Genomic DNA, 10,319 nt, shown 5'->3' with positions numbered 1-10,319 from the left:
AGACAGATATAAAAATATCTTATAAAATAGATATGAGGCAGAATGATAAATTCACAAACCAAACAAGTGCGTAACATTGGTCCTACCAGCTGACAAGTAAAGTGCTACAGTCCTTACTACTTTTCACTGTATGACTACTGTGGTACCTCTTTTCAAGGCACCAGTGAACTTTGTGGTCTTTCAACAGACATCACAATGTGTGAGCTGTGACTCATAGTCCCTGATACAGTACTAAAGGTGTGGGCTAGCAAATGTTCCATTTCAGTAGAAAGATATACGCCTGCTACAGTTCAGAAAAGACCTGCATTTGTGAAGAAAAAAAGTTCCACTTGGTCTGATCTAGCTGCCTACTCCATTGTGCTAGAAGATAACCAAAAGCAAAAAGGAGTACAAGACTGACTGGGGGGTTTCCACATAACCCTTGAGCCTCAGTTTTTTTATATTGTGTTTGCCTCATATATTTGCTAAGTTTTTATTCAGAGGATTTCCCACATGACGCACTTAATAGAAATCTCAGAGATCTATGTGCAGCACATGACTAATCACATTATCTGACATTTAATCATAAATACTGACCTTGGGATATCCACTGTGTTGCCAAACTCTTGCTCAACAGGCATGCCTCAGCTTGTTCATGAATAAAACCTCAACTAAACCATTCTCGCTAAAATAGCACCAAGGTACTTTACATATGCAGACTGTGTACTGTACTGTAGGTTTCTTGGTGTTTTAAGTTTAAATATCTGATTACCTATTCACAAAAAAGGGAACTCCCTCTGCTGGACTTTTTGACACCAATGAAGTAATTGTTGGAAAGTCCATATAGTTCCTGGTAATGTTAAGTAGCGTCGAAGAGGCTATACCACGCTGTCTTCAAAGTGATACTATATACTATTGTAAACAAAGTTATCTTCTGTGTTCTATAGAAATATTTAAATAACAAACCAAAATAGCAATCTGTCCCCATGATAAATCATACATTTTTCACAACATAAAATCATGATTGACACAGCAACACAGCCACAGTTAGAAATGTACAAATTCAGCAGTAAAACGTAGATACCTAGGAGGCATTTGTGGGCTCAGCCTTAGGCGTGACTCAGACCTCTCTGCCGTCAGACCTTTACACCCAGCTGAACACCCACCCATACTGTACAGTCACACAGCAGCATTCCGCAGCTTTCCCGCTTAGACATGCAAATATAAGAGGAGTGAAACTCAAACACGACAATATTATACACAGGCTATTGGCACCAGTCCAATCGTTTGAAAGTAGTTAAAACAAGTTTAAAGGCTTAGGTATTTTTCCCATCTGGTGCCAAACTCAATCCAATAATTCAAACCTTTCACAGCTATCTTCTTTTAGGCTTAACTGAAAGGGGAAAAAACAGCCTCAGTGTCTGATCAAATTAACATGATGAATGGACTGTTGTAATCCACTACTTTTTTTCCCTCTCAGAATTCCCCTTCCTCCCCTGTGTGCATTTACTGTATCATCGCTATAATTACATCCTGGTGTAATTGTACAGCAAAGTGATACCTCTACCTTGACCTATAAAGATTTTCTCAGTATCTTTGGTAATTCTGAAAAACGAAAATGGGGTGGATAAAATACAGCTGGGTGAATACAGTGCTCTGTTTCTTTCATTTAGAGCCAAAACAAATTGCCACAACAAAAACATCTCCAGTATCACAAAGAGGGACTCCATCTTATTCAGGATATCCGGTTTCCTTTCACCAAACTCAACACAAATATAGCAGGTTCTTCAACGGCGCAGTCAAGTCCAGTTTCCCTTCTCTTCATGCAATGAGCTGGCTCGAGGAGTCCTTGGAGTAGAGCGACTCTGAGCTGCTGCCCTGCTCTTGCTGGGCCTCGTGGAAACTGCACTCAATGGCTATTAATGTCCTAGGATTATCTGTCTTTGGCTCATCTGAAGGAGAGAAAAAGGGCAAAGCAAATACCTTTTCACTGTATTTGTCATTGGCTTGATAAACATTGTGTATAATCGACATTAAATCTGTGCAATATTGTCGGGATAATCTCTTGATAATACATCACAAAGTACGGTAGTAGTTACCTGTAGGGGTTGTGATTATCTGGGTCGTGATTGGCTTTATGCCTTTTTCCTTTCTTTTCTGGAAGAATTTCTTGGCCACAAGGCTGATGATGATGATGCTAAAGGCCATCAGAACTGCACTTGTGATCACAGATAAGACCAATGGCCATGCCTGCTCTGTGGGATCTGACACAACAGCAGCAAAAAATCATTGCTGGCTTTAAACAAAAACAAGAATTAAAGCAAACGTATGCGAGAGGAATAGAATCACATCCTACCAGGTCGCTCTGGACGGATCACTGGGGCAACTGAAACATTAACACACTTGATGTCCATAAGTGCATTTCCCTTGGCCGCAATCTTTTGATCTGGATTGGGACACCTTTTAGGAAAATAAAGTTTTTCCATCAAATATCTTCAGTACAACAACAAAATGGCTACAATGGCAGATGGTGTTTTAAGAGCAGGCTAATATCTCACTTGGTACTCCAGGGTTTACACATCTGGTGACTTTGGTCATTAAAGGTTCCCTCTGGACATGGTTTGCAATCACCTGTGCACACAGTCATTCGGTTGACTTGCAACTTAACATAAACTGTAAATCTAACGTGTATTTGCAAAAGTCATGAGCTTATTGTTAAGCTTAGTTTTACTTACGTTTATATGGTTCATAACCTTTGTCACACTTTTTGTAACAGAAGGAACAGCGGTCATTACCGCAGGTGAGTCCTTCTGTACAGCCACACTTTGTGTCAGTTGTGGTAGTGCACTCTTTCACATCGACTTGAGCACCTACACATACAAACAGATGGTAAGAGAGTTGTAAAACTTGTAATTTACAAGACAAAAGTCAGATTGTGGGTCATACGCTACTGAAGACATGTCTTATACAGTTTTAGCATCTGCTGACATACCTACACACTGTGTACACCTGGTACAGCGGTACTGTTTTGGGTTCACCGTAAATGTCCCGGCCTCACAAGGAGTACAGAGATCTTTCGGGCTTGGGCCACATTCTTTGACCAGGCGGTTTCCTACAAACAAGGTTCAAGGATCAAGGTTAATTTATTTGCCATTTTACAAGACAGGGTTGCCCAATGAAATGTAAGTTGTAGTTGATTCAAGCTACACACACTTATATACATATAAGTGTATATATAATATATATAACATATATACATGCATACACAAATGTTTATATTTGAATATATTTAAATAGAATACATACAGTAACATATTAAAAGTTGTAATACAGCTAAGGAAAGCTTTGAAAAAAAGTTACTGTTTGGGAATTGTAATGACGAATCAAGTATATATCACAGCTCCAAATTATTAGTTTTAACAGTTGCGCCATCCAAGCCTTTTCTCTGTGTTGTGGTATTAGCTGAAAAACCACAGAAACTATATTGGTTACGAGCAACCACCACTCAAAGGCTGGAATTTTTTTCTTTTTTTTTTTTTTTTACATCCACTGACAAAAGCAGATACAACTCAGTAGGCTTTTAGCTTTTATTAGATACTACATGGGATAACTTGAACTCTTTAGGTCTGGAAAAGGATAACGTTAACATATTTGCGTAACAACGGAGTTTATGTGGAAAGTGAGCAGAGAGGGCATTTCTCCTCACCTCCATGGGTATCTACAGTGTTTCATTAAAAAACAGTGCTGGTTTAATTTTGGTATTTTTAAAGCCCACTGTAATAGTATCAACATTAGGATATGAATGATATAACAGTATATTGACCTGTAAAGCCCTTGTCAAAAATGCTCTCCTGGACTTCCAGCATGTCATCACATAGAGAATCGTGATGCTCATTATCTCCGTTATTACTTACCAGCAAAACAGGCTTCACAGCAAACATGATCTCCTTTTGGTGTCCATTTCATGCAGCCTGTGTCAGTCTGTCCAACACTGCAAAAGCAGCCCTGAATGAGCAGAGCGAGAACCAATGCCCTTAAGATTGCAGCCATACTGTTGTCAGCTCTCCAGCCTTGAGGATAAGGATGACAGCCACCTCAGGTAAAACGTGAGCTAATCCAATCCAAGAAATATCCCAGGTACTGAATATTTTTTAAGGCACTTAATTTTTTTGTTTTTCTAAATTTGTAGCTTTAATCTAAACTATAATAACTTTAACTTAAAGCCACTCAGCAGTAATGTTATGAATGGTATCATAGGAAGAAATGTGTCTGTGCTGTGGCCTCAGTGCTCTCTCACACATAACTCACCCACAGCAAGCTCAGCATGCAGTCTATACTCAAGAGGCGTGTCCTACATTAGTGACTAAATGACTCATGTTTTATTATTGTGTCCTATCAACTTTTGATTAAAATGATTTTATTACTACTATGATAGTATTTTTTTCAACATACTATACTGACTTTTTCATGACTTTTCAACATACTATACTATGACTTTATTACGACTTTTTTTAACATAATGTACTATGACTTTTTAGACATACTATACAATTACCTTTTTATGACTTTTTTGACATACTATACTATGACTTTTATAAACCTTTTTTCATCAAACTATACTATGAGTTTTATATAACTTTTCAACATACTATAGTATGACGTTTTCATGACTTTTTTGACAAACTATACTATGACTTTTTTCATCATATTGTGCTATGACTAATGTACTATATAATATACTATACTGTTGTGGAATTTCCACCGTATGAACTCATGCTGTATAAGTTGAGACAATGGTACCCAGGTGTTAGTCAGGTCAGTGTCCAACATAACCGCATAACCTTTCCAGGCAGAGGAATGCGTTAACTTTGTGCCGCCATAAGTGATGGGAGAAGTAGTAGCTGTATGATAAGATAGTGCTGATAACCCTGCCAAGGCCATGGAGGAAGTAAACATGTTTTGTCTGTGCTGAGATATTTGGGCTCTTTATCTACTTTGAAGGTTCAGCTTAAGTTCAACTTTTTTATCACTTTTTCAACATACTATACTATGGCTTTTTATCACTTTTTTTGACATACTATACTAAGGCTTTTTTATCATTTGTTTCAACATACTATACTATGACTTTTTATCACTTTTTCAACATACTATACTATGACTGTATCACTTTTTCCGACATACTATACTAAGGCTTTTTTATCATTTGTTTCAACATACTATACTATGACTTTTTATCACTTTTTTTCGACATACTATACTATGACTTTTTTTGACATACTATACTATGACTTTTTATCACTTTTTTTCGACATACTATACTATGACTTTTTTCAACTTACTATACTGACTTTTTTATAAATTCTTTTGACATACTTTACTATGACTTTTTTCACTTTTATCGACGTACTATACTATGATTTTTTTATCTCTTTTTTCAACATACTATACTATGACATTTTTATTACTTTTTCAACATACTATACTATGACTTTGTTATAACTTTTTTCAACATACTATACTATGGCTTCTTATTACTTTTTGCGATTTACTATACTATGACTTTTTTCCACATAATACACTATTACTTTTTTATCACTTTTTTCGACATACTATACTATAACTTTTTTAACACTTTTTTCGACATGCTATGCTATGGCTTTTTTCAACATACTATACTATGGCTTCTTATCACTTTTTGCGAATTACTATACTATGACTTTTTTCGACATAATATACTATTACTTTTTTATCACTTTTTTCGACATACTTTACTATTACTTTTATAATTTATTTTCGACATACTATTCTATGACTTTTTTACGACATACTATACTATGACTTTTTTTTAATCACTTCTTTTGACATATTATACGATGGCTTTTTAGAACTTTTATTGACATACTATGCTATGACTTTTTTATCACATATGACATATGACTTTTTTATCAGTTTTTTTGACATACTCTGCTATGACTTTTTATCACTTTCTTCAACATACTATACTATGACTTTTTTCAATATTCTATGCTATGACTTTTTTATCACTTTTCGACATACTATACTATGACTTTTTATCTCTTTCTTCGATATGATATACTATGACATTTTTCGACATTATACTTTGACTTCTTTATCACTTTTATCGACATACATTTTCGACATACTATACTATGACTTTTTTCCAACATACTATACTATGACTTTTTATAACTTTTTTCAACATACTAGACTATGACTTTTTTTCACCATACTATACTATGGCTTTTTTATCACTTTTGTCGACATACTATACTATGACCTTTTTGTCACTTTTTTCGACATGCTACCCTATAGCTTTTTATCACTTTTTCGACATAATATACTATGACTTTTATCACTTTTTTCAACATACTATAATATGACTTTTTTATCAGTTTTTTTGACATACTATACTATGACTTTTTTATCACTTTTTTGACATACTATTACATGACTTTTTCGACATACTATACTATGACTTTCATCACTTTTTTCGACATACTATACTATGGCTTTTTATCACTTTTTTCGACAATTATACCTTTTAATCACTTTTTTGAGTACTTTATTTATAGATTTTCAATTAACAAAACAAGAAACAACAAAGATACAATGTGTTACAAACCCGTCCCAACCCATCCACCAAGGCTCAAAAAAAGTGGTAGTTACACACAGTTCCTATCACTTTGCACTGCTCAGAGTGGGAATATTATGCAGCATTATACCACATATATCCTTATACCATACATCAATAGACCAGTTGACAGTACATCCATGTGCAAAAGAGAATTACATCATGTGGGGGATACACTTTCAACAAATTCTATAAGGGGGGGCCCAGGTTTTAGCATATCTTTCCCGTAAATTATTCCGATTATATCTTAACTTCTCTAATGGGATCACATAGAGAACCTCTTTGACCCAGTGTCTAAACGAGGGAGGTTTTATAGACTTCCAGTGCAAAAGAATTTGTCTCCGGGCTAGAAGTGTAATAAATGCTACAGCGTTTGCCTGGAGGACCATAAATTGTTCTTCTGTTGGGAATACCCCGAAAATATACTATGACTTTTTTATCAGTTTTTTTGACATACTATACTATGACTTTTTATCACATTTTCGACATACTATACTATGACTTTTTTCCAACATACTATACTATGACATTTTTGTCACTTTTTTCAACATACTATACTATAACTTTTTTAACACTTTTTTCGACATACTATGCTATGGCTTTTTATCACTTTTTCGACATACTATACTATGACTTTTTTTCAACATACTATACTATGACATTTTTGTCACTTTTTTCAACATACTATACTATAACTTTTTTAACACTTTTTTCGACATACTATACAATTACTTTTTTATAACTTTTTCAACATACTATACATGATTTTTTTTCGACATATTATACTATGACTTTTTTCGACATACAATACTATGACTTTTATCACTTTTTTCGATATACTATTCTATGACTTTTTTGATCACTTTTTTCAACATACTATACTATGACTTTTATCACTTTTCTCGACATACTATACTATGACTTTTTTATCACTTTTTTCTACATACTATACTATGACTTTTATCACTTTTTTCGACATACTATAGTATGACTTTTATCACTTTTTTCGACATACTATGACTTTTTTCAACATACTATACTATGACTTTTTCATCCCTTTTCGACATACTATTCTTTCAACATCTGCAGCAAACTGCTGTGGATGTTTTATCAGTCTGTGGTTACCAGCGTCCTCTTCTACACTGTGGTGTGCTGGGGGGGCAGCATATCCAAGAAGGACACCTCCAGACTGGATAAACTGATCAGGCGGGCCGGCTCTGATGTCGGCATGAAGCTGGACTCACTGGTGACCGGTGGCAGAGAGGAGGACACTGGACAAACTGCTGGACATTGCTGACAATGCCAGCCACCCCCTGCACACCGTCATCAGCAACCAGAGGAGCCTGTTCAGTGGAAGGCTGCTCCTTCCGAAGTGTAGGACCAACGGACTCAAGAACTCCTTTGTCTCTCATGCCATCATACTCTACAACTCCTTACTCGGGGGGAGGAGGAAATTGGGTAAAGAGGACAGAACAGAACAGGAAAGAAGGAAAGGAGTGGTAACCACTCAGTCACTGTGCAATTAATTAATAATCTACTCACATACATACCTGGAAACTCTAATTGCTCTTAACTGCTAATTTATGCTAAATGTCATTTATTCACTGTATAATGCCATACACAGTCCTATATATTTATCTTTATTTATCTGTTTATTGTTTTTTACTGTTTATTTACTTTTTGTTTACTTTTTATATTAGCTAAAAGTTTATTGTTATTCTTATTCTTATACTGTATTTTTTATACCTCTTTATTTTCTATACAAGTGTTTTGAAAGCTGCTCAAATCTGAGTCATCCCAAAAAGATCAATAAAGAGAAGTCTAAGTCTAAGTCTATAATACTATACTATGACTTTTTCCAGACTTTTTCGACATACTATACTATGACTTTTAATGACTTTTTCAAATGTAGCCTACTATACTATTACTTTTTAATGATTTTTTCGACATACTGTACTATGACTTTTTTCGATGTACTATACTATGCCCTTAATGACTCTTTCGACATACTATACTATGACTTTTTCATGACCTTTTTTCGACACAATATACTATGACTTTTTATGACTTTTTTCGACATACAATACTATGACTTTTTTGACATACTATACTATGACTTTTTCAACATACTATACCATGACTTTTTCATGACTTTCTTTCTTTCTTTAAGTGAAGAGAATATATCACATTATTTGGATTAGGGGAAGTATTATTGTTATCAAGTCCATTACATCCATCCATAACCAAAAGGATTGATGCTGATGAGTCATGTCAAAACAAAAGGAGCTAGTCATGAAGTCACAAGTTTTGTGAGAGCACTGAAAAGTTAAATAAAATTCCCAATAAAAGAAACCACAACAACAACAATATAGAAAGGTAAACTGAAACAAAAAGTGCAGCATGAATATTACTTTATTGTGCTAAAATGAAATTTTTTTTTTTATAAAGATCATGTATTAATCATAACGGTTTATATGGGGGACTTGTTGTGTGCCCATTCCCAAAACAGGTTCATCATTTTTATTTCTTTTGAAAAGGGAAATGGTGTTTCCTTACAGTAAGTGCTTTGACTTTTGGAGAATGGGAAATTTGCTGACTAATGATGAGATAGTAGGTGACTGCAGTACATCTCATCTAATTTATTTTAGGATGGTGTGTCTTATCCTCTGACTCAGATTTAATTCACATGATAAATAAAAGCAAAAGATCTGCCTGCTGTGTCATGTTTATTGCAACATGACATACACTCAAATGACATTTAGCAGATTTCGCCTTCAACATTCTAACACGTTATTCTCAGCCTACCACGATTCGCCTACTTTGAGGGCATACGCATGTTACCTAAAACTGTGATGTCAAAAGTCAGCACCTCATCCGACTACGCATCCTTGGCCAAGAAACACCGCCCACACTTACCCTTCAACCTCTCTAAATTCAGCCGTGCACAGTAAACCCCAGTTGCTCAATTAACATACTGAACTGGGAAATACTTCTGAGTTGTCTGGTAAGTAGTGTAGTACAGTAATGGTATTCATTCTACTGGTAAATGTGTGTGTGTGTGTGTGTGTGTGTGTGAGTGTGTACGTGTGTGCGTACGTGTGTGTGTATTTGCATGTAGGCAGACATCAGCCCCAGTCAAACTGCAATTATGTCAGTTGTGTGGGAAGTCAATGTCAATCTGGGACTACATGTTTTCGCTGTGCCTATTGCTCTGTATTATGAATATCATGCAGGCGATCACAGTGGTTTTCTTTAGTAGGGTACTTTTTAATCTGCCTCTGTGTTGTCATAAGGCTCTGACATCACTTCCTTCCTGACAGACACATATAACACATCCTCTCATGTGGGGGAGTGTGGCGTCACCTTCAAACAATAATGTCTTCAAACAGCCGTGGTTGGTGGGTCAAGCACACAGGGGGTCTGTACAGAGTTAGTACACATTTGAGCCTTTTGAGAGTAAAGTCAACCCACTGGGAAAGTACCACGCAGCAGTGCTGGTGCTCGGAAGTTCCACTCAAAAGTTTTAACTGTTAAATGTCACTTAAATGATATGCATATGTGTTGTCGTTATACCTCTTACAGTTCATCTGTACTTTTTTTCTCATCAGTCTTGAGAAACCTACTTGAAAACATTTAAAAGCCTCTAATACAAATTGGCAATTATCGGCTGTTATTTCCAAAATACATT

At 35.5% G+C, this 10,319-nt stretch overlaps 1 protein-coding gene across 1 annotated transcript; it reads right to left on the bottom strand.

Annotated features, from left to right (window-relative positions):
* Window positions 1-16: 16 nt before the first annotated feature.
* Window positions 17-4,265, bottom strand: tnfrsf9a (tumor necrosis factor receptor superfamily, member 9a). The gene is made up of 7 exons (XM_039799525.1): window positions 3,894-4,265; window positions 2,972-3,091; window positions 2,715-2,849; window positions 2,538-2,610; window positions 2,336-2,439; window positions 2,079-2,243; window positions 17-1,931 (listed from the first exon to the last, which is right to left on the bottom strand). Exons 1-7 carry the CDS (start codon window positions 4,027-4,029, stop codon window positions 1,801-1,803), a joined length of 864 nt encoding a protein of 287 aa, XP_039655459.1. The 5' UTR covers window positions 4,030-4,265; the 3' UTR covers window positions 17-1,800.
* Window positions 4,266-10,319: the final 6,054 nt, after the last annotated feature.

Source organism: Perca fluviatilis, chromosome 5, assembly GCF_010015445.1.
Source record: "Perca fluviatilis chromosome 5, GENO_Pfluv_1.0, whole genome shotgun sequence".
In the NCBI taxonomy this organism is placed as follows: domain Eukaryota; kingdom Metazoa; phylum Chordata; class Actinopteri; order Perciformes; family Percidae; genus Perca; species Perca fluviatilis.
The sequence above is the reverse complement of the archived record's forward strand: the minus strand, read 5'-3'. Positions and strand labels throughout refer to the sequence as shown.

Coding starts and splice junctions, on each gene's coding strand:
- tnfrsf9a (XM_039799525.1), bottom strand. CDS start 4,029: ATGGCTGCAATCTTAAGGGCATTGGTTCTCGCTCTGCTCATTCAGGGC. Junction 2,440..2,537: donor TGTAAACCCTGGAGTACCAA/GTGAGATATTAG, acceptor TTTTCCTAAAAG/GTGTCCCAATCCAGATCAAA. Junction 1,932..2,078: donor GATAATCACAACCCCTACAG/GTAACTACTACC, acceptor TCTCTCCTTCAG/ATGAGCCAAAGACAGATAAT.